Source organism: Drosophila willistoni, assembly GCF_018902025.1.
Source record: "Drosophila willistoni isolate 14030-0811.24 chromosome 2L unlocalized genomic scaffold, UCI_dwil_1.1 Seg139, whole genome shotgun sequence".
Classification (NCBI taxonomy): domain Eukaryota; kingdom Metazoa; phylum Arthropoda; class Insecta; order Diptera; family Drosophilidae; genus Drosophila; species Drosophila willistoni.
In genome coordinates, this window is record NW_025814046.1 from 2,645,899 (window position 1) to 2,671,761 (window position 25,863).

At 34.9% G+C, this 25,863-nt stretch overlaps 3 protein-coding genes across 3 annotated transcripts; 1 reads left to right on the top strand and 2 right to left on the bottom strand.

Annotated features, from left to right (window-relative positions):
• Nucleotides 1-665: 665 nt before the first annotated feature.
• On the bottom strand, nt 666-4,855 carry LOC6638297 (probable peroxisomal acyl-coenzyme A oxidase 1). Its single transcript, XM_002061367.4, has 8 exons — nt 4,659-4,855; nt 4,244-4,406; nt 3,888-4,180; nt 3,422-3,827; nt 2,863-3,366; nt 2,700-2,805; nt 2,473-2,628; nt 666-1,054 (listed from the first exon to the last, which is right to left on the bottom strand). The coding sequence occupies exons 1-8, from the start codon at nt 4,798-4,800 to the stop codon at nt 794-796; spliced, it is 2,031 nt and encodes a 676-aa protein (XP_002061403.1). The 5' UTR covers nt 4,801-4,855; the 3' UTR covers nt 666-793.
• A 188-nt stretch (nt 4,856-5,043) lies between these two features.
• Nucleotides 5,044-8,455, bottom strand: LOC6638296 (probable peroxisomal acyl-coenzyme A oxidase 1). Its single transcript, XM_002061366.4, has 7 exons — nt 8,204-8,455; nt 7,804-7,966; nt 7,446-7,738; nt 6,972-7,377; nt 6,390-6,896; nt 6,063-6,324; nt 5,044-5,446 (listed from the first exon to the last, which is right to left on the bottom strand). Exons 1-7 carry the CDS (start codon nt 8,334-8,336, stop codon nt 5,186-5,188), a joined length of 2,025 nt encoding a protein of 674 aa, XP_002061402.1. The 5' UTR covers nt 8,337-8,455; the 3' UTR covers nt 5,044-5,185.
• A 1,300-nt stretch (nt 8,456-9,755) lies between these two features.
• On the top strand, nt 9,756-10,862 carry LOC6638295 (TM2 domain-containing protein CG10795). Its single transcript, XM_002061365.4, has 2 exons — nt 9,756-10,118; nt 10,179-10,862. Exons 1-2 carry the CDS (start codon nt 9,856-9,858, stop codon nt 10,453-10,455), a joined length of 540 nt encoding a protein of 179 aa, XP_002061401.1. The 5' UTR covers nt 9,756-9,855; the 3' UTR covers nt 10,456-10,862.
• Nucleotides 10,863-25,863: the final 15,001 nt, after the last annotated feature.

Sequence of the window (25,863 nt, forward strand, 5' to 3'; positions counted from 1 at the left end):
TAAATACAATTAGCAATATATTTAAGCAAAGAAGAAAAAAAAAACAAATTATAAATCAATTTGTGTGTGTGTAATAAAAAAAACAAAGAAAACGAAAATAATTAACTAATTCATTATATCAACTACTACAACAACAACAACAACAACAAAAGCAGCAGCAGCAAACGGCATTTAAATGTTATATTAAAATATACAATCCACTTGCAAAATCCACAACCTCCCTCACCCTTCCTCCTACCCCACACACACACACACATTTAATTCAAACTAAAAAAAGATGAAAAAAAAATCAACAAAACAAACTGAAAAAATTCTGACCTAACTAACTTTTTCTACACTGTAAAAAACCAAACGTGCATAACCCAAAAGAACTTGCAAACAACAACAACTTTTTGATATAAACTATGTTAACTGAAAGAAACAACAACAACAACAAAAGCAAGCAAAACAAACAAGAAAAAAACGAAAACAAAACAAATGTTCTCTGAAATTTTACAAAAAAAAAAATATATATATTTCCAATGATTTTTTTTTCCTTTGGCTCTCTCTGTCTGTCTCACTCTCTATTAAATAAGGCATTTAGTTTGTTAGTCCTGTATTTTTTTTACAAAATGCGCTGAATGTACTGAGCAAAAAACACAAAAAACAACAAAAAAAAAACCAACTTCAATTCAATACTTTGTTTCTTTTATTCTTTCTTTTATTTTGGTTTTGATTTGCTAAATAAAAATGATATAAAACTAATTTAAACAACAAGCAACAAGAGTCAATTAATCAATGGTTTAGTTTTAGTTTACAAGTTTGCCTTCATCAATGGCTTCAAATAGGACTCAAAGGACTTTTGCACTGGCTTCTGATTCATTGTGCTACGTTTGGCGGAATCAAAAAGTCTGGCATAGACATTGCCATCATAGCTGCCCAGCACTGAATTCAGCACACGATCATGGAAATCGAAACCATCACAAATCGCCACAGCATTGGGACGAAGTTTCTCCAGCGAGAGCTCCAAACGTTTCTGCAGAGATCTCAAATCGGCATCAGTTAGGTTAATGAACTGGAAAGTAAAGATTAGAAAGAAAGGGTATTAATGAATAAATTGTTAATTTTAATAGTCACATGTTTTCTATTACGAAAATACAGAATGTTTTTATACCAAGTTTGACTTTGAGTAAGTTGGAAACTACTTATTGGTTACAAATCCTTAACAAATTCCTTTTCAAATATAGTCAGTCAAACCTTATACTAGTCGTTTCTGTTTTAGAGTGAGTAATAAATAAATTTATTGTCCTTTCTAAACATTTTAGTCATCGTAGATGGACTACTTCAATTCTAGATTGAAAGAGGAAAACTAAAGAACGGATTTCATTTATAAATGATCTATATACATACATATATGTATGTATATATACTCTATCTGCTAATTGATTAATATCCTAAAATCGCAAAATAATATTATATGTTTTTAGGAAATTCCTTCTTTCCTCAATTATTTGGAATATTTCCTAAACAGATATGTTTTTTAACTTAGGAGAGAAATATCCATTCTTTTTTATACTTTACAGAATATAAGTGATTAAAAAGTGTTTTTAAATTTTTGTTAAAGATACCTTAAGTATTTCCTAGACAACATATTTTGCATTTTAATACAGGATATGTAATTCGATGCGGAATTTGATCTAGTTTAATAACACTAAAACTTTAAACTGTCTTAAAACTTCAATATGTCTTATTGAAGGTCCCAAAAAAAAGAAGCAGAAATTACAAATTTTATTTAATAATTTCTAGAAAATTTCGAACATTTAGGGAAATTAAAGGTTTAAGTATTAAAGTTCTGAAAATGAAAATGACGAAAAGTTTTTTGATATGCACAAGTAAAGTCATTTTTAACGAAACCAATAAATCCATTTTTGATAGGATATTTAAAAAATCAGAAGAACCCAGCTCGAATATCGTAATAAAAAGAAAATATCTTAAAATGTTCAAAATAAATCAATTTTAGATACGATAGTTACGAAAACAGAATAGAACACAATTGAAGTATCTTAAAGCTAAATTGAAAATTAGCTAATATTTAAGAGTGAAAGATGCAAAATAAAGCAAAACAATTTAATTTTTAGCATACAGACAAAATCAACTGAAATTATTATGCTTAGCAATCACATTCCTTTGAAGTAATTAAATTGCTAAGGAGGAATAAGTAGTACAACTAAAAACATAATCTGAGCTAATATTTAAAGTTCTAAATGCAGGCACAAAATTAGAATTCGAGAAAAAGTAGATCTGCCCTATAAGGAATTACCAAGAGGTCACAGCAAACAGTTATATATAAAAAGACTTAATTTTGGAAAAAATATAATTAAAGGAATAGAATATCGATGCTGCATTCTTGAAAATAATCAGATTCCGGATTATCTAGCTAATTTACCTAAGAGAAGTAAGTATACTATATGTAAGTCCTGAAACTAAACTTACCCTCAAAATATCGCTTAGATTATTAAGTACAGTTTGAACCAAGAATAGTTCCAAGATATTTTCCAAAACTTTGTTAAGCGAAGCAGAACGTTTTTGAGCCTTGGGTCCTGTGATTTGTTCAACAAATATTTGACAAACAAATTGACGGCCGTGCAACTAAAAGATAAATGAGTAAGCAAAAGATTATTAGGCATGAAAATGTAAAGAGAATAAATACTTTGGCTTACATCGGCAGCTCGAGTGAACTCAATGCCCGTATTGTTGGCAGCCACAGCCTGAGATTGACCGCTGGCAATACGCTCGGCAAGATTCTCAAAGGCTATGCGTGTCTTACTGCAAATCAAATGGGTTTATTAAGTGTTTAGATAGTTAGCTAATGGATAAACTCACTGTGTGGCCGTAAATTGCAATGCCTTAATGATGGTCTCCCACGAATTGTCCCATTTGGGGAATTTTTTTTGTTTCGAAGACTCGAAATAGGCATAGGAAGAGGAAACTGGTTTGTCCGCTATGAAATTGGACCAGGCCTTGACCAAGGCACGACCGATTTGCAATAAGAGTACAGTATTCTCACCCTCATAGGTGTAGGCAGCCACAGCATTGCCATAGATGTTGCTCAAATTGGCTGCCGTTAGATAGCCATGACCACCCGTCGATAGACGCAAACGTTCAATGCCCGCACAACTATCGGTGGTGCAAAGGACCTTCAGGGCGCACGACAGGATGTGCATATCGGGCAGACGATCGAATTTGCCATTATTGGCATCGAGAACCGTTTGATCGTACAGTTCCCACATGTACTCGGCAGCCAGATGATATGCCATGCCGGTGGCTATCTCTGGGAATAACTTGAGACGTTGCGTAACATGATCTATGATCTGTGGTTCTGGTTGACTAAAAGCGAAAATATTTAATTACCAATTTCTGTTTTAATTTGTTTGGCACTTACTCTGCCTCAATGGGACTTTGACGTCGCACAGCCGAATAACGTGTTGCTATGGTGGCTGCCTCCAAGAGGAGTGTAGAATTAAGATTGACAATCAGGCAGCGGGTATAGACCATGGTCAAATAGTTAACCCTTGAGGCGGGACTTGCTTTGAAGCTGCCATCACGCTCCACTTTGGCATATTTCATCAACATATTGGTACGCGGTATGCGCACATTATTGAGACCCAAGAAACCCTGATTCACTGCAGCCATGCCCAGTTTCTTACCAATTTCACCAATATCCACGCCAGGCAGAGGCAAATGTGTGTCCGCATGACGCACTGGGACAATGAACATTTGGATGCCACGATGGACATCGTCGATATACAATTGAGCCACCACCATGGCATGATTTGCCGTATGACCCACTGGCAAAAGTAAATGAAATCAAATGATAAGAAGATCCCAAGTTATCTCTTACTACTTACAGCCTCCTGGCCACCATTTATAGGCCTCCAAATTGGGTGTATTCAAAACAAACTCATCCGTTTGGGGATCGAAATCTGCTCTTGTCTGTATGCCCCTCACATTGGTGCCATGAGCCAATTCCGTTTGAGCATAGGTTCCAATGATATTGCAGTTCTCCGCAGCTTTACCCCATTTCTCTACCTGTTCGGCTGTGCCTTGACCTTTGATCACATCAACAAACATGGTTATGTGAGTGGCCAAAGGATGATTAGCCGGAAAAAGACCATGGCTATGGACATTAAAGAGGCTTTGTCTGGAATTTTTAAGCAATACAAGTTAGTTCAAAGAATAATTTCTAATGTTGTAATATAATTACGGCCAAATATTGTTGCCACCGGGATTAAGTTTCTTTTGCAAAGCCTTCAATTTTAAAGCAGCTTCAGCAGCTTTCTTCACGGCCGAATTATAGACATCCTCATGGGACATATACTCATGATTTAAGCCATAACCATCCTCCAGATCGCTAAAGATAGCATTTTCTATAAGTATTAGAAATCAATCATAATATCTCTCACAATAAAAAGAGGGGAGTGTAAAATTCTTATCAATAATAATTATCACTGCCCAAATGAGTCTTATCAATTGCATTTTTCGAACAAGCGGTAATTCACCGGTAATGGAAATAAATCTCTTGGACTTTCAACAGTTATTTGATGAGCTCTTTGGACCCCAGATATATATAGATAGAAGATGGCCAAAAGTAATGAAATTCAGTTTTTAAAGTTACTTACCAACTGTCCGTTTGGTATCCAATTTCTCTTGACCACCTTGCCACCAGGCAGCAAATTCCTGAACACTAAACTCAGCTGCATTACGTTCTTTTTGCAAGTCGGGATTAATGGTTTTTGGTATTAAGTTTTTAATGTGAGACATTTTAATTATAATTACTTTGTTTTTACTAAAGCTGATCGAACCAAACAGTGAGAGCTAAACGAGCCAACTAAAAGACAAATCATTTGATAGTCACCACGAAAAGCTATTCCAAAGTGAGAGTGGAGGGCAAAGTTTATGATAAGAGTGAAATCAAGTTGCTGTAAAAAGCTCTATTTAATCAAGAGAGAGAGAGAGAGAGACAGAAGAGAGAGAGTTCCAAACGGAAGAGAAACATACTTTGTTTATAAAAATTTATTAAGAGAGTAGTTTAGTTTAGTTATACATAACAACAAATATAAAATGAGGTAATAACAATTGTATATACAAAAAGAATAAGATAACCCATCTCCTATACTTATATTGCTCGACTCTAAATTCTAGGCACTTAGATATTGGACTTGACGAATGGTTTTAGATACGAATGGAAAGACTTTGGCACAGACTTTTGATTTAGTGGATTCTTAAGAGCGGAATCAAAGATACGTTCATAGGCATTGCCATCGTATGAGCCCAAGGCAGAGTTCAATTGAATATCACTGAAATCGAACCCATCCACAATGGCCACAGCTTCGGGACGGAGTTTGGTCAAAGTATGCTCCAGGCGATCTTGCAGTTGGCTTAAATCCGTATCCGTCAAGTTAATGAACTGCAAATAGCAATAATAATAATGTTAATAAAGAGTTGATTAAAAGAGATTTGTTAGTATTTTTAAAGCATTTTTGATAATTTTTTTAATCTTTGACCTTTTGATAAAACTTGTTAATTTCATAGCAATTTGGTACATTTTAAAATGGCATCAAGTACTTTGAATTAAATTTAATTTCAACCGAATTTTTGGAACGAAAATCAAGATGGCAAAACGACTGTTTGACTCAAAAATTTACTAACATAATATATTTTGGGATTTAAATGCAAATTATAAGATCCAATGATCATTTTTAAACAAAATTGATTATGACAAATTTAGAAAATTTTCCAAAATGATCAGAAATTTAAAATTTTCGGTCTCGTTGATCACTTTTCAGTGAGAAAATCAAGAAGGGAATTACGACAATCGACTAATTGTCAGAATATTTTAAAGAAGATAATAGATTTAAAATTAAAGAAGTGTTTGAAACTTTTTGGAAATAATTTTTGGTAATTTTTCAGAATGTATTCTGCCTAAATTCTAAAGGATTTTTTTGAATGTTATACCTCATTTTGATCGCATTTTAGAACATTTTAAAGTGGTTTAATAATTAAGCTCTTTTGGTACAACTTACTTGTAGCAGATGTCCTAGTTGCTTGAGGGTTTCATTAACCAAATACAGTTCTAGCAATAGCTCAAGAATTCTATTCAGGCTAGCTGAACGTTTCTTGGCATTGGGTCCAGTCACCTCTGCGACAAAGGAGCCAAAGACAAAGGCACGTCCATGAAGTTCAGCGGCCTGAGTGAACTCAATTCCTGTATGATTGGCGGCTTCCTCTTCAGTCTGGCCCACTGAAAGACGTTTCGATAGACTCTTGAAGGCTGTACGGGTTTTGCTAGTAAAGAAAAATTTTGATTAAACTTTGTGAAATAAAATGTTTTAAAATTCTGTGTGACTTACTTGGCAGCAGCATATTGCATGGCCTTGACTAAGTTCTCCCAGCTGCCTGTCCAAGCACCAAACTCTGGATTCTTTTGCACCTCGGTCAAGTAGCTAACTGTGGGAGCCAAGGTAGCTCCACTTAGGGAGGCGCGCCAAGATTTCATAAGGAAACGTCCAATCTGCAGGAGGAGAACCGTATTCTCTCCCTCATATGTACAAGCGGCGGTGGCATTGCCATATATGTGACAAAGATTGGAAGCACTGAGGTAACCATGACCACCACAGGCCAAACGCAATCTCTCGACACCACTTGTAGAGTCCGCGGAGCATAGAACCTTGAGGGCACACGACAGGGAATGCAATTCAGGCAGACGTTGATATTTGCCATTGTTAATGTCTTCTAAGGTCACATCGTACAATTGCCACAAATAGTCACCGGCCAAACGATACGCCACACTGGCAGCTATTTCGGGAAACAGTTTCAATTGCTGGGTAACATGATCAATAATCTGGGGTTCGGGTTCACTAAAAAAAACAAAACGAAAACCACGACCAAAAGTTAGATGCAAATCTCTTTGATTAACTCCATTTACTACCTACTTCGGATTAATGGGACTTTGACGTCTCACGGATGAGTAGCGTGTCGAGATTGTAGCTGCAGCGGCCAACATTAGAGCATTATTTCTGGCCACAACACAACGTGTCCTCACCATCGCATAGTATGTAAGGACATTGGCCGGACTTTTGACATATTTGCCACCCTCATGGACTTGGGCATGTCGCATCAGCATGCGGGTTCGCGGTATTCTAACATTCTTCATTCCCAGAAAACCATTATTGACGCCATGGAAACCCATCTTCTTGCCAATATCACCGATATGAATGCCCGGCAAAGGTTCATGAGTCTCCTCATCACGCACTTGAACATAGAACATGTGTGGACCCTTTGACTTGTTATCAATATACAATTGGGCCATGACCATGCAATGATTAGAACTATGACCCACTGTAAACAAAAGAGAAATCAAAGGTCAATAAGAGCAACTACAATTGGTTTAAACAAATTTTACTTACAGCCTCCTGGCCACCATTTGTAGGATGTAATCTTTGGAGTATTTAGCACAAATTCATCTGTTTTTGGGTCATAGTCGGCACGCATTTCCAGGCCACGCAAGAAAGTGCCATGACCCAGTTCAGTTTGGGCATAGGTTCCGGTAGCTTGGAATTTTTCGATTCTTGAGCCAAACTCTTCATACTGCTCATCAGTACATTGAGCCTTCAAGGCATTGACCAGCATCACATACATTACGCCAAAAGGATTGCCACCGGGAATCAGACCCCAAGTGACTGGAGTGTCAAAAAGACCCCTGAAAAAAAAATATGAATATTAATTAGAGAGTTCCGAATAATAATTTCACTTATTTCTACTTACGGCCAATAATCATTGCCTCCGGGATTACGTTCCTCTTGTAGAACTCTAAGTTTCTTGGCCAAATCAATGGCCGATTTTGTGGATGCCTCAAAAATATCCTCATGAGCTTTATACCACAATTGTCCCAGTTCATTCAAATCGAAATCCTTCGATAAATATGTTCCTGAAAAAAAGTGAAATTTCGCTTAATCAGCATGACTTGTACTTTAGTTACCAAAGAAGATTATGCACTGATTATGCCAAGTTGTAGGTAGTAAACTTGCTAAATAACCTTGTAGATTTTCTTTTTTTTTTTTGTTTGCTATTCTTTACGATAAGAAATTGTTTTTGTTTAACATTTATAGTGATTATGGACTATTGACCCTGCCTCAATCGGATTGTCTTTGGTGTATATACTTACTAATATCGCGATTAAATTTAAGTTTCTCTTCACCACCTGCCCACCAGGCGGCAAACTCTTCAGTCTTGAAACTGGCTGCATCTCTTTCTTTTTGCAAATCGGGATTCACAGTTTTTGGTATCACACTTGACATGGCTTAATAGTTGTGTTTATATTTAATAGAATTGTGAATTTAATAGAAATATAATAATAATAATATATTTAATTCTTTAGTTTTTGCAACTTGCCTCACTTGTTGCTCGCTCACAACTGAAATAAACATGTGGAGAATTGTGTCTTAAATTAACACACAAAAAAATAAAAAGCGACGACAAGGCAAACTTTGCTCTCTTTCAACATTGCTGATAACACAGATACATATATACTTATATATGCGTTCACTATAGTTCATACAAGTTTTCTCTTACAAGCAAACATATGTACACACACATACAAAGTTTTTTGTATTTTTATGGAAAAAAGCTCAAACATTTTGAACTGTTGCTTTTTTGCCCTTTGCAGAAGGTGTTATGAAAATTTTGAGTTATTTGTAACGCATTTTTAAAATCCTACAGTGTATATATATATATATTAAGTCCATTCAAATCCACATATTTTATAGAATGTTTAAAAATCTGTTTATGTTATGACGTTTTTGAAATTTCATTTCATTTCTTTCGAAGACAATACAAAAATATGCCTAAATTTGTAAAAATATGTACCACATAGAGTTATATTTGTATACATTAAGCCAACATTTGAATATAGTTTGTTAGGGTATATAATTTTCGGGGAAATTGCCTTCTTTCGGGTTTTCAAAATATAAACAAGAAGTATACTTGAATTTTATATTTTTGTATTATATTATTTATACTTTTTACTTGCTCACCATGAGTCGACTATATTTTCTTCACGTTCGTAAATTTTTCATTTGATCAAGGTTCAGAGTTCTGGACCTATGTTGGACCTAAACAGCTTTGCACGAGAGTGCAAAAACAACTTCGTATATTGGGATAGGTTAAGAAAATTAAACGCTATTGGTTATATACTCTTTAAAATAAAGGTCTATCGATGTACATCAAGTCAATGATGTAAACATGATTCAAATTAGAGAGCAGACACTTTTTACATAGGTAATGAATTTCGAAAAATAAGTAAAATATAACTTGTATAAAATTATCCAATTTAAAAAAATTAGAGAATTTGCATTTTAAATTGAATGAATTCTGAACAACTTGTGCTTAATTTGTAAAGGCAACATACTTTTATGATTTTAATGATTCAAGAGGACATGCTTTTTCATATCAACTGTAAAAAGAGAAAAGTTATAAACATTGATTAAAGACACAATAAGAATTAAACACAGAATAAGATTAAGAAAGTGGAGATGTACTGAAGATGAAATATTCAGTAAACAAAAACTAAGCATGTAAAATCACAAATTAAATGAAAATTTTCAATTTAGCGGGTCTGTTAAATTTAACAGCATCATTTAAGAGTTTGTTAAAATGTGCAGCCCTGTTATCGATAACAGTACCACCGATAGTTGAGGACCATCAGTTTATCAACACTGGTCGCCGTGGCAGCAAATACAACAATAACAAACAAAAACAATCCTAAACAAGGACGTGGAGTAGGAGCAGGGAGGACAAATCACCATCATTCATCCACAAATGTACTGGCTACTGACCCTGCTAATCCTACTGCTCTATACAACAACCAGCCAACAAATTAACGCGGATTGCAATGACTTACTGATGGGTCAATTTATGTGCCCGGATCCTTCAAGAAACGATCACATTGATCCCAAAACACAACAATTGCGCGGTTGTACCAAGGATAATCGAGCACGGGTGTGGTGCATAGCTGCCAATGAGATCAATTGTACGGAAACGGGAAATTCAACATTCACCAGGGAAATGCCCTGCAAATGGACGTAAGTGGCGAGTGGCAAAGAAGTAATCGTTTTATGTTAATCAATGGGTCTTCGTTCTAGGAATGGCTATCACCTGGACACAACGCTTTTGTTATCCGTTTTCCTAGGAATGTTTGGTGTCGATCGATTTTATTTAGGCTATCCAGGAATTGGTTTACTCAAGTTTTGCACTTTGGGCGGCATGTTCCTGGGTCAACTAATTGACATCATACTGATTGCCCTTCAAGTGGTTGGACCCGCCGATGGTTCCGCCTATGTTATACCTTATTATGGCGCCGGAATACATATAGTACGTAGCGATAATACCACATATCGTTTACCCCGTGACGATTGGTGATGGTCGGCAGAACCTATGACTATGACTGATGGGCGTAAAGGTAGAAGCAAACCTATTGTTTGGTGTACAGTAATAGATCATGTTAAGTCCTTGTTATACCTTAAGTTTGGCTTATGACACACTAATACACACACACACACATACACAGGAAACACTAAGCAACGACTGCTCCAGAAACAACAACAAAATCAACTCTCAGATTCAGATTTAGTATTAGATTTTCTCTAGATTTATAAGTGTAAAGAAATTGTTGCCCTAAGTTGCATTGTTTAGTTTAAGATCTATACTCAAGGTATATAAAAACGACGAAGAACGTGTAGACAAATTGTTTGCCAATATATATATATATATATATATTTAAAGATATATAGATATATAAATAGTAATGAAACGATTTTAAATGGCTATGCTTCATTCATATGTCTTTCTATGCAGATGACTCAATCGGAAAATCCCAAAAAGAGTGGCAGTGGCAACATTTCTTGGCTATCGGACAACAAAAATAATTGGCCACAATTGTACTTTGATCAGTTGAAACATTTTTAGAGATTGGTCAAAAAACAAGAAAAAGAAAAACAAGCAGCACCCAGGCACGACGCGACGCGCCACGCAGTAATGTGAATCAGCCAGAAAGTTAATCAACAACATCGAGGGGGACGGGCAAGGGGGTTAGGCGGAACCCGATCCAGGACTGGGGGATGAGCAATTCAGCAAACAGAGTTGATGTCGCGCTGTGTTTGCCTGGCCTGGGCCCTTTCATCTGATTGGCATTTCCGAAATAATCAGCATCGTCAGATCGGCCAACAACTACAGCAAAACTGCAAAACTGCAGCGCCAACTTGTTCGATTTTAATTGTATAGCAGTCGTAGTCGCTGTCCCATTTCCATGCCCCTATTTTGCCCCTGATCATGTCAGAGTGTGTGTGTGTGTGTGTGGAGAGGTCGCGTGTAATTCAATGCGTTTTAATTAGACTCTCAATTAAGATCAAGTTTGCATTTTTATCACAACTTGCAACTAAACAGTTTGAAAAGCATTGCTAAATGTGGAATCATTTAATTGATTAGTTTTAGTCCAAAATTTAGCCAAAAATATTAATCATGCCAGTTACTTCAAAACCGATGGCATGAACAGTTGCAGAGTCATTGGCTCTAAAACTGTGCAACGTTAAGTATACGCCTTGTTGAACATTTCTATAAGTTATATGATGCACACAAACACATTTTGCCACAACAGACAAGCCTCTTTTCTACCTCCTCCTCCACATTTTCCTCCATTCTTCCTTTGGCGACCCTTCGCAAACGTTTGTTAAGCTTTCAATTAGCCAAGTTGACAATATGTTGTCATTGTTGCCATTGTTGCGTGAGAGTCTTGCCGCCTGTGTCAACAACAGATCATTGTCTAGCCACAGCACAACTACAGCTGCTTCATCTTTGGGTATCATTTACCATCATCAGACTCAATTTCACCAGACCAGGCCAGAGCAGACCAGACCAGCCTCCTTTAGGGCAAATGAACTTTGTCCAGTTGGCGCCCATTAGCTAAGAAATTCGAGTAGCTTATTTTGTATTTGGCTACCTCATGGAAATTGCCCATATTGACATTGTGACTTGTGACATAGACCCCCAGAAACCAACGATTTCACAACTTTGCGTTTAAACCGATTTCAGTGTTAAATATTTGGCGAGGGATTAAATAGATCGGTGCCTGACTCTGCCCTAGCTATATATACATAGATCTAAAAATAATCAATAAATACGCAGACAACACACACACATAAATTGGCTACGTACACACACACACACACACACCTAAACAGAAACAGAAATAGTGAAATAGTAACAAAGTCAAGAAATGCAAATAAATATGGCCAAGTGCAAATATTTGGCCATATCAAAATAGCATCGATATGGCTAAACGGCAAGTAAACTTTAAAAAAAAAAAGGTATATATATAGATTCTGAAAAACCTGTAGACAAGGGCGGGGCAATCGAGCATATTGTCTGCCTTTGCCGTATTTGCCAAGCGCTTTAGTATCTTAGAAGCTTCAACGGCTAATTACGCTCAAGTGGCATGGAAAATTGTGGCCGAATGACGTTCAAACGTTTGTTTTGCAGCAAAATCTAGGCAAATATTGTGGCAATTAATTAAGCGCAATTACATATACGAAAAAATAAAGAGAAAAAATGAAATCAACTCTACCAAATGTATCTGTAGGTATGTAACTTATGAATACGATCATAATAATTCTTATATTTAAGCAAATCATAGACTGCGTCATGGTTATGGCTCACATGATGGCTGTGATTGTTTAGGCCACATAAATAAATGTCTTGTGACAAAAAAAAAATATATATGTATGTATATATATGTATGTGCAACCGCCTGGGAACCAACTTCAACTGCAACTCAAATGCAACTCCACTTCGAACTTCGGATTATTCGTGATAGCTGCAATTTTCCATGACTATGCATACAAAAACAAATACAATGAGTGCATAAATCATCTCTCCCTCTCTCTCTCCCTATGGTTCTCCAGCCTTCCCCTCCCGCTATAGTCCCTGCATTTGACTCCTCGTTTAACTTCAACTTCAACTGCTGTTTCAATCTGGCCAAAAAGATATTTCTCAGCTTTTCCAAGCCATCTGCTGGTCTAACTGTGGTCTTGGTCTGATCTGTAGTCGGTCTTTCTGACTCCATATACATTTAAGTGCATGCGAGTGTATATATGTGTGTGTGTGTGTCTAAGTGGTGTGTGTGTGTGTGTATGTTGTGTGTGCAAATGTCAAATGCCTGCCAATTTGATTTCGCCGGGGTTAAGTGTAAATTATCCCAGGGCCTCAGTTTGGTTTAGCTTTATGACTGACTCTGCTAAACTATCTATACTTCATATCTGTCTTTCTCTTTCTAGCTGCCTCTCTCCCTCTCTCTCTCTCTCTTTCTCTCTTTTTCCATCTGTATTCAAAATTGCATAGACAATTTAAAAGCTTAAGTGTTATTATCGCATTTAAAACAAAATACCATAGAAAAGATTTGCTAAGTGCAAGTTGATGTTGCTCTTGTCATTGCCTTTTTGCCTGCTTATGACTGATTTGAATGCTGTTTTATTATACCCTTGCAAAAAGGGTATATTAATTTTGGTCAGAAGTGTGCAACGCATAGAAGGAAGCATCTCCGACCATATAAAGTATATATATTCTTGATCAGCACGACGAGACGAGTTCAAATAGCTATGTCCGTCCGTCCGTCCGTCCGTCCGTCCGTCCGTCCGTCCGTCCGTCCGTCCGTCCGTCCGTCTGGATCAACGCAAACTCCTCCTAGACCGTAAGAGCTACAGAGCTGAAATTTTGCATGTAGGCTTGTATATACTGCAGGCGTTGTATATCTCGGATTCAGCCGGATCGGATCACTATATCATATAGCTCCCATACAAATGGCAAAGTCACGAACAGTGACTTTTCTTAATAACTTCGTTATTTTTTGAGCTATTGTCGTGAAATTTAATATTGGTAAGTTAATTTCACATATAAACGACTACGTCAAATTTGATCAAGATCGAATCACTATATCATATAGCTCCCATAGGAACGATCTTTCGAAAACAGTGACTTTTGTCAATAACTTAGTTAATTTTGCCGCGATTGCTTACAAATTAAACATTTGTTAGTTTAATATATCTGTTAATGACTGTGCCAAATTTGATAAGGATCGGGTAACTATATCATATAGCTCCCATAGGAACAATCGGTGGAAAACAGTGACTTTGATCAATATCTTCGTTATTTCCTATGCTAAGATTGTAGGCCGTTCTTTCGGAAACATTAGCCTTTTTAGCTTAAACGTTTTTCCACTTTGATGGCTATAATAGGTAAGGAAAGAGTTACCAAAATAATTGCAAGGGTATACAAACTTTGACGCGGTCGAAGTTAGCCCCGGCCCTCTGGTTTTTTATTTCTATTATGAAACTTAAATTATAAATACTTTATCGACTGCCCACACATTGTGTGTGTGTGGCAAATCTGACAAAATAAACTGCTATTAACTAAGTAATTTAGAAAAATAATAACTTAACTCAGCCGACTTTTTAAGTGCCTAAAGACCAAGATAATATTTTATGAAAATCAATTGGTCTTAGAAGATATTGTTATTCTATTAAGATTTAATAAATTTATTTGTTTCTAGCACTTATTTTTTATGTAAATATATGAGACTTGCTGACTTTTTGTTAACAATTTTGTTGAAAATGTTAGTTATTTGAAGTATATCAAGTAACTAACTTTTATCTTTTTTTTCCCCCATTGATTTTGTTGATTACCAGAAAATGGATCAAATCAAAAAGTTATATCCAAAGCCAAGCTATAATCTTTCGATCTTTTATAATGACTTACTTTTAAGTTTATCTTAATTTCTATACATTTCGAAAGAGGATATAATCATTTTTGTGAGAAGCGTGTGAGAAGATTTGTTCACAGGATTCTCATGAAAGATAATCTAAATGTTTTTATAAAATTTATTATTACTATTTCTATTAAAATTGTTTCCTTATTTTCCAAATTTTTTAAGCATCAGGCAAGTATATCATTAAGTTTCGATAGTAACAATCGGGTTGATAAATAATTTTTAATATGTAAAACTCTTTTGATTCGAAAACTACTCAATTAACCAACTACATACTAAGCTAAATTTTGGTCATATAAAATCGGGTGACTATGATAAAATTGTCATTTATATGAGCCACACTACTATTCTTTAACATAGTTATGCCGTTTTTAGGTGGAAACTTTTCGACTTCTTATATATACATACATTTTTTTTTTGCTTTGATTTCTTTGGATTTAGCAGGTCGTCTCATCTAGTGTAAATTTAGTTTGTCAAATATTATCAAAGTAAAATCAAAAATGCTGCACTGAACACAAACAAAATTTAGGAAATTTAATTAACCATTTTTGTTAGGTGCAGAATGGACGAATGGATATTCGTAGTCCAGAAAGAAAATTTTCAAAAATTCAAATTTTTTTTTTATACCCTTGCAAAAAGGGTATATTAATTTTGGTCAGAAGTGTGCAACGCATAGAAGGAAGCATCTCCGACCATATAAAGTATATATATTCTTGATCAGCATGACGAGACGAGTTCATATAGCCATGTCCGTCCGTCCGTCCGTCCGTCCGTCCTAGACCGTTAAAGCTACAGAGTTGAAATTTTGCATGTAGGCTTGTATATACTGCAGGCGTTGTATATCTCGGATTCAGCCGGATCGGATCACTATATCATATAGCTCCCATACAAATGACAAAGTCACGAACAGTCCCTTTGCTTAATAACTTCGTTATTTTCTGAGCTATTCTCGTGAAATTTAATATTGGTGAGTTAATTACACATATAAACGACTATGCCAAATTTGATCAAGATCGGGTGACTATATCATATAGCTCTCATAGGAACGATCGGTCGAAAACAGTGACTTTTGTCAATAACTTCGTTACTTTTAACGCGATTGCTCTCAAATATTTGTTAGTTCAATATATCTGTTAATGACTGTGACAAATTTGATAAAGATCGGGTAACTATATCATATAGCTCCCATAGGAACGATCGGTGGAAAACAGTGACTTTGATCAATATCGTCGTTATTTGCTATGCTAAGATTGTAGGCCGTTCTTTCGGAAACAGCTTTTTTAGATAAAACGTTTTTCCACTTTGATGGCTATAGGTAAGGAAAAAGTTACCAAAAAAGTTGCAAGGGTATACAAACTTAGACGCGGTCGAAGTTAGCCCCGGCCCTCTGGTTTAATTGCAATTTTGTAACTTTGACAAATTTTAACCGATTTTAAAAAATTATATCTTTTTTTGAAGCTAACAAATTTTTATTTAATTTATGGTGAAATATTAGTCATTATAATTATACATTATTTTAAAGCAAAGAAAAAAAATGCAAAAAAAAAGACAAATAATTGCAATAAACCATAACTACATGAAGAATTAATCTAATTTTTGGAATATGTATTTACAAAATGTATATTTTTATTTTTTAAAGAGTTACAATTGCTCATCTTTTGTGGTGTTTATTATAAATTAGTAAGATTTATTAAATTATTTATAATTAACTCTTATAAATTAGTAAGATTAATTGACCTCAAGCCCACTAGATCCCAGTTTTAGTTAATCAAAACTGAAAAGGTTGAGATCTAGACAAATTTTTATTTGAAATCAGTTGGAAATTGTCGTAGATACAGTCAAAAAAAATGTTGATCCTTCATGCTTGAATTAAGTTTTCAATACAAATTTTCAAAACTTTTCGGATGCATTTAAAAAATACATATGACTTCCTAAATGTTAATATTTTTAGCTCTCACAATTACTCCAGGTGCAAATCTTATAGCAAAAAACACTTTATTATCTAAAACAACATTGTATTCATATTTGACTCATTGGAAATAAATTTGACCAAAGGTAATTAATGCAATTGATAGGCCAACACATTCTTTAATGACATTTTTTTGTGATTAAAGTCAATTTACCACCTAGGTTTTTTTCCACAAGCCATTGCTCGTGGTTCTTCAAATATTTGTTTGCACTTTGGACTTGATTTCTAATTTCCTGCTTGCAACTTACTTTCACATTATCGCTTAACTAAAATATTTGAAAAATCTAATCACAATTCCTGTTTACAATTTCATTCATAACTAAGTACAGAGAGTGAGAGAGAACGTATCTAATCGATAGTTATACTAGAAACACATGCAAATTTACATAGGAATACGTGCTTAATTCAAAAAGTGTCTTATCAGTCTTAAAAAACCAAAAAAAAAAAAAAACTGACAATTTTTAAGGTTGAAAGTATTTCCCATGGCATTCCCCGAAACAAGAGATATTGTTAACACATATTGAAAGAAAAGTAAAACCATTTAATTGGCAAAAAAAAAAAAAAGAGTTCCGGGAATTCGTATAATAAAGAATGACAAAAAAATGGAATGGTAGATAACATTATTATTATTACCATGTACAAAGGGTAAGTCACCGCAGAAAAAAAAGAGCTCTGCAGAGGTTTTTTTTTCGGTTAACAAGGTGTTCATTTCGCTTATGCGGTAAGATATGCATTTGTCATGGGTTTACAATATCAATTACACTTTTGACAATGAAATTTTATCAGTTGGACATAAAATGTAAAAACATTTGCCATTTATTGGTAGTCTTTGATTTGGTCTTAAGTCCTTAGATGCTACCAATCATCTCATCTTGAATAAAAATCCGCCTCACCTCACCTCACTCCCCCAACCAAGAAAAAACTCGTGTTTATTCGTAAACGACTGCGCTGCTTTGACTTCGTTTCTGGCCAACGAATTGAGTTCGTTTTTTCGTGGTGTTGCTGCTGCTGCTGTCAGCGTTTCACAGTTCACTTAAATTCAGTTCTCGTCCAACTGTGCCGGCGAACGGTTCTGCCAAGTGTTCAAGACGCTTGCCAACTACCCCCAAAGACTAAGAAGAAATATTAAGATACAGATACATTTTCAGTGTGTGTGTGTGAAAATAAACGAAAAACTAAATAGGGAAATTCGCGCGCGCAATTTTCAAAAAGTGTCAAGTCTGAAAGTGAATTGATTGGATCATAGAGAAAAAGACAGAGAAAGAAAGAGAGAGTGTGAGAGAGATTGTTCATATATAAATTTCACAAAAAAACGTAATTAAAACATACGAAAAGTTAACAAATATATAAATTGTTATCACTTTTTGCTCTGGCGGCGGTGTCGTTGCTGCTTTATATTTTTTTTTGTTGCTGTTCGCTTTGTTGACTTACAAATTTGTTATGATTTAAAGAAGACAACAGCAGCAACAACAACAACAATAACAAAAACAAAAACATTGTGCATTGTGTGTGTAAATTGGCGCGCAATTTCATTGAATTTAATTTGAGGTATATTGAATGTGCCTTCTGCCTATTACTACTGCCCACTACCCTACCTTAACGGACTGCCTTCTGCACTATGTGCATCAATTTGAAACGGAATTGAAATTGAAAAACGAAAATTGCAATCGCAAAACATTTTGAACTTTGACGCGCCCTTTTTGTGTCTGTGTGTATGTGTGTGAGTGGCGACGCAAAGCCTCTCTCTCTCACTCTGACGTGACCCGTCCTCGGCGACGTGGCGTATGCGTAATATTATTGTGGAAAATAATATGCTGCCAATGAGACAACAAATAAAAAACAAATTCAATTAAATTGTACACTAAAATATATATCTCATCTAAATATATATATATATATATATATACGTATTCATATGTATGTAAACAACAACAAAGCAATTGAAAATGCGATTCATATCGACAACAACTAGAAGAACATCAGCTACAACTACTACAACTACAACTACAACTACTAGACGACTCCTCCACTTCCACCTCCGTCACCACCTGCACCTTCATCCTCAAGTTCCAGATCCAGAGCTCGTATACGGCCGGCTGGCAAGCGGGCAACATGTCAAGCATAATTAATTTTCGATTCTGTTTTTGCTGCCATTGCCGATCTCTTGCCACCTACCGCACCTACAACTACAACAACAACAACACCAACACCAACACCAACACCAACACCAACAACAACAACAACAACAGCTCCTTCAATTGCTCCTCAAGCAACATTTCCATCTCCAATTCTTCGTCATTGTCGTCGTCGTCGTCGTCATCGAATCCCGCCCCCCATCTGGAAGTGTAATTATTACAACGGGTAAATTTTTTTTGTCTTTATATTTTCATTCTGTTTCTTGATACTATAATTATTATCATATCGTTTACTCTTTCTTTCTCTCTCTCTGTTGTTTTTGTTTTTGACATTTTATTGGTGAATTAAAAATTAAGTAGTAACATATTGAGATTGAAACGAGTGCTAGAACAATTTATGATCGCAAATTAATGACACTTGGAAATCAAAGGCAGCAGCTCAAATTACAAATATGCAAAATAAGTAACTACTTATAGACACACATAGAAAAGATACCTCTACATAGACACATATACAAATACATATACATATATTTCTATAGGTCTGTCTGTCTGTCAGAGTTTGTCTTGAGCGTAATTAATAACAAATCAAATTTGCATAGAATTTTGTAAAGCGGAAATTTACAGTTGGAAGCCAGTAAATACATTAAAAAAAAAACCCCAAAGACAATTGAGACGTGAAACAAATATATAAAAATGGAAACAATATATACATTCAGATAAATTGCTATTAATATATGTATTTATATTTATATCAAAAACATTCTGTAGGTAGATAGAACAGGTCTTGGCAAATTTTCTTTAAAAAGTTTCATGTGGTTGTCCTTCCAAAAAACAAAAAACTTTTCAAATTTAATTTCAAGAATTTCCACTCCAACGGGCTATAAACATTTTTTTGCTCTAATTATAATTTTTTTACTGGATAGATTTTAATGAATGACATATTTATAAACAAATTAAATATTTAATGTAATGTCATTATGTTTGTTTTAAGACCGTTTGAGGTATATATATATATTTGTTAAATGGCTAGAGGTCGAATTAAAAAGAAAGGCTGCAAAATAAATTGGTTTTTGAAAATATATGTTCACAGAAAAGGACAATCAGCGATCATTTACTTGTTAGGAAGAGCAAATGACACGTTTTGACATAAAGTTTATTTCTTACTATGTTTAAATCATATACTGAAGTATTTTAGGCCTTCTAACTAGGTTTAAACTATACACTATAGGTTTTTAAGCCCTCTATTTTTAAATCAATCAAAAATTTTAAAAACTATTTCATTTTCATAGTTAGATACTAAGAAACAAGATCTAGCTTGTTTTATTAACTCTTTTAATTTCAATATCTTTCTTTGTTCTTTAGGACTCATACGTATTATAGAAATATTTTCAAATTAAAATGAGAAATTCACATTTCTAGAAAAAAATTAAATTATAAAAAAAGATTTTCCACAATTCCGTAAAAGGTTTTTCAAGAAATTTTAAGAAATTAACTTGTATTAATATTTCACAACAATGATTTATCTGAACTTTTTTCTATATTACGTTATATTAACTTTGATTAGGATTAATTTTAAGTTAAAGGTTTCAAATTCTGGAAGTCCAAATAAATCGTCAATCAAATTTATTGAAAAGAATTAAATGATTATCCTTAATCTTTATCATTCCTAAATTTATGTGTAGCGAAGCACACTGGGCAGCTAGTTAACGGTAAAAAAGGAGTATATAGTCATTGATTTTAAACGAATTTTCACAATTTTATAAGTCATGTCAATTCATATAAAATTTTGAACACAAAATTTTAATTGATTGAACAAATTATATAGTCTCGCTTTATAATAAATAGTTCGAGCATCATTATAATCTCTATTTGGATAGATATTGAACTATATTAAATGTCTATATTAAACATATTCAATTATATCAAATTTATTTAAATAGATTTTAAAATATGTGTAAAATATTTATTTAATATCGATTTTATAGGCAAAAAAAAACTGAGACTAGCAGTCTATGCTAAATTATAGTCTTGAGAACTTTCAAATCACCAAGCTCAATATCATCTTGACGTGGTACCAACAAAGATCATTTTGTTATCCAAGTAAATATGGAGTTATATTGAGATATACTAAGTTCTCCGATCAGCAGACTCCTAAAACTTTATAAAATTTTAATATAATAACTATATTTGGATATTGAAACATGTTGGGAATTACAACTAAAAAATGAAATGTTTGTCTTTCATACTCAAAGCTGATTTTACTATACATATGAACATGTACATGACAACAATATTTCAAATATAGATTTTCTTATTACTCAGACGAATTTCTCTGTCTTTATAAACAATTTTTATAAATAGTTTTTAATTTACATTCATATCAATAAATTTTTATCAAACTTTAAGTTAATACAATGTTTGCAGGACATCAAGCTAAGACTTTTGTGTCATAGACGTTCCCAATATTTGGAAATTTTATCATCTTATCATTAAATTAGGTCTACTTTCGATTTTGATTCTATATAAATTTATGCTATACGAAATCAATGACATTCTAAAGAAATTCATCCACTTGATTCGTTTTCAAGTTGTTTTGCAGATACTCTTTTTATCTGAAATATATCTCAAATTAAAATTTCATCCAAAACATAGCTCAAATTAAACTTATTTACGTATGAAAATGATTGAAGAAGGATACAACAAAAGAGTTTTGATTATTAATGTAAACTTTTAAAATTTTTCAAGTCATCTAAAAATACTCAACTCAATATTTACATGTTGAATGTTTTCTTCCTAGTCAATAGTTATAGTTTACCTTTCATTTCAGTGTCGATATCATAACATATGTATTTATATTGATAATAATCAAGTAAATATTGAAGGAATTTTTACTTGAATTTTTCAATCACAAGTTTTTGTATGTAATTTGCTTTTTGCCTCAACTTCATGGCTTCTGTGTTTGCCTTTGGCAACTTAAAGCTAATTGCACGTTTAAATAGAGATTAAAACGATTCAATTTCAAAGAGCAAATGCCTGGGATTGAGTGTGTGAGAAGTTGTAAAAACTCAAATGATTATTCATTGCACAAATAAAAGAAAAATCACACTTTAATTGTCCAGCCAAGCCAAATGAATCACAATCACAATGACAATTGACATTCGAAGCAGAGCATATTGTTTAACCAATTAGTAATGAGGTGTCAAATCTAGCAAATCTATATATATACATACACACACATAGAGATGGATATATGATATATGTATGTCTATATATATTTGTATCTATATGAAGGAGATAAACTGGTAGATAACTGTCACAGTTTAATATGTTCAAGGCGATAAATCACAACAAGTGCAATTGCAACTTGCAACATTCAGTGGCAGTGGCAATACAGCAAAACAGCTGCAACTCCAATTCAATTGGCCACTAAAGTAAATTGCTGATAATTTCCTGTATTACTTTACTATAAAAAGTATTATCTAGCTTCTTTCGTTATACACACACACACATACATATATACAGAAACACATTCATTAAGTTGAATGAACAAAAAATACAAATTACATGTCATGGCCAATGAAGACGATGGCATAAAAAGGAGAAGAGTCACTCGCAAAACAAACAATCAGTGACTGCAACTGCAACTGCAATAGCAACAACAAGTAGTAATAAAACGAAAGAAATGTTGGTAATAACTGAGCATTGCAGCCACAAAATATCTTCCCCCAGAGGGATCAAGGGAGAGAGGTCTACCCGCTCCCTTCCCTTGCCTATCCATTGGCATGTCTGAAATGTGCATAGAAACTTGCGCGACATAAGAAGGAGTTGTAAATGGAAGGAGTAAGGAATATAGACAATTGGACAGAGTCAGAGTCAATGGACAGGCTCAAATACTCTATACTCTGTCTAGGTGTCGCTTTTTTTTTCTTCTTACTGTTGTTGTTTTTGTTGCTGCTGTTGTTTGTTGTTGGCTTTATAATAAAAATGCAACCATACCAGTTTTGCCAACACACAGACGACGGGGCCAACTCGTTTGCCCCCTAGTATCGCACACCCTCCCTACCGGCCTGCCTCCCTTCGTCCGCCTACCATCAATCGTAGGCCGCAGCAAGACGAACGAGGCGAAACTGAGCGAACCGCCAACTGCAACTGCAACTGTAACTATAAGTAAAACTGCATGTGAATTTAGTTGTTTTTGTTGTTGTTGTTGTTGTGGTTGCTGCAGTTGCTGCTGCTGATGTCCACCCCACATACCCTTGAAGAGGAGTTGAAACAAGTCCCCCAACCCCCCCAATGAAATTGTTAAATATGTTTCGGCAAAAGGGATTGACAACATTAAAATAATTACTATACACTAATCCATAGAGAGATGCCAAATTTTCTGATCATTTCATTTCATTTGGAATTGATTGACAACATACTCCAAACGCAAAATTTTGGGGCAAAAAATTAGAGTTAATACAATCAACTAAAAAGTAGATAAACCTTGCAATTTAGCCGGCTCGAGGTCAATCTTCGAAAAGAAGATTATTTCAAATGCCTTATTTCGCTTCATTTAGTTGCAATTCCCAATTAGTTTTAGCATTAAAGACACGCTATGGCTATTGCAAGTCTGAAGTTCTTTAGAAAAATCTGGTGATGATAGAACTTGGTGGTTCTTCAAATAGCTATACAGACAACCTGCTCACCTTTTTGTGTTGCCTTTGAAATAATCTGCTAAATTGCAAGGTTTGATTTAAGTTTCAAATAGGTCGTAATCTAACCAGATAAAAAGTAAATGTTTAAAAGACTATATAGATATAAAACTTACAGAAATTGTTCTATTAACTCCTTTAAACATACATATATTTGTTAGAGTTTTCCTCATAGTTATTAAAGGTGTAAAATTTCAAACTTTATTTCTTAAATTTATGTTCGATGGAATTTGGAATTATGGTACTCAACTTACTATAAAGAAGAAAAAAGTAACATCATTAGGTTAAGAAGATAAGTGAATCTGGGTAAACTTACAGGCTATGAGGTCTACTCAAGGAAAGGTCCAGGATGTCCAGAAAATGGACAAAGTTTGGAGAGTTAGTTTAAAAAAAATAAAATGTATCAAAAGAATTGCAACACATTTTCTGTGCAGTTTTGAATACTGTACAAATTTTATGGATTACATATGTCAAATTCCAGTAAATTCTATCAAGTCCTCCGTTTTTCTAATAGCCTAAATTTCTATTAGACATAGACACAGTCATTATCTTCTACTCGAGAGAAATGCTTCTCAAGACATTGTTTGATGAATTAAAAATGTTAGATACTCATTTTCAAGGTTTAGAACTTGCCTAAATTATAGCTTTCCAAATCATATATGAATTAAATATTTCACATGGTAGAGCAATTGATATTCATCTACAATTTCTTAAGATTGTTAACTAAATTCAATTTAATAAGGATAGTTAATAGTAGCAGAGCATTCACTTTGAAGCCTTGTGACTTGTAGAACTAAATCTCTTTTTCATTCTTGCTTTATTCGTGTCACTCTTTATTTATTTTTTAGTTCTCCTTGTCTATGTATGGTCGCTCCATGGGCACACGCACCTGTCCAACCATAGAGCCAGGCGGTCTCTGATCTTCTTCGGTCTGTGGTTTGCGGTCAGACCTTCTGTCTGTGATCTGGAGTCAGTAGTCAGTCAGTCAGTCAGTCGGCAATCGACTGCAAAAGTGCAGGTGTTTTGTTTGTTTGCTGGACTCTCTGCCATTCCAGGCTTCAATTTCTGTCTCCGACAATGTTTTTCTCTGCAGGTTTTTAATTTTATTTTTTATTTTTTGTTTTGTGGTGGCGTTGGTTGGTTGGTTTGCTGGTTGGTTGATTGTGGTGTCTCTGTTGCTGCTCTGCTTTGGCTCTACATTTTGTGGCATGGCCTGCATAATAATAATCCGGCAATTAAAATATGATCGCATAATAACTCGACACTCGTGTGTCTTCCTATGATTTATGGCCCAAGTTTTTGGTTGCCTTCCTTCTCTGTGGCCTCTGTCTCTGTCTCTTTTATTTATAGACACTCTCGGGGGTAATTGTGTTGTTGTTGTTGCTGTTGGTTGTGATGTTGCTGTTGTAGCGACTACTTTTTTTACGCATACTTTTGCATTCGCTTAAAGGTAAATTGCTGTCGCCAAGCCAAGTCAAGACCAGAGACCGGCCCGGCTTGGCTCGTTTCGTTTTGGCAAGCAGCAAAAAAAAACCCCAACCAGCCAAAAATGACAGCAAACAAACAAAAACAAAAAAAAAAGAATCATTTGATACGCTCGCCCTGTCGCCTCCTCTCTCTTTCGCTGCTTCTGGAGTGGAGCAGGCGGCGACGACGACGACGACGACGACGCCGACGACTGTTGCTTCTAATAAATTATTTTAAATGCTGACCACAAAAACTGAACTGAAGTTTAAGTGTAACCCAATAGCCCAGGCCTGCTTAATTGCCTGCGTGGGATGTGGGTCTCTTTGGTTCTCTCCTCTCTCTCTCTGTTGGTGGGATTGGATTTGGCCGAGCTGCAGCTGCTGTTGCTGCCAAGTCCAAAGTCTTTTTCTTTTTTTTTTTCCTTTGCTTGGAGACTGTTTGGAGAGCTTGACACGCATTTCACATCATTCAGGGGGTAGTTTCTGCTTGAGTCTATTCTGTTGGGTTCCTTTAATATATACAGATATATCCAATGACGTCAGCCTTTGTGTGTGTCGCCATATGTCGTCTTTTTTTGTAAGTGTGTGTGTGTGCCAGCCAACTACTCTACTTTATAGACATGGACAAAGGCCATGCGTCATCGCCCATAGCCATCGGGCGGCATGGGCATCAGCATGGGCATCAACATTGGCATCGCCATCGCCATCGCAGGTTGGCGTAGCGCGGCTCGGCGTCTACGATGTC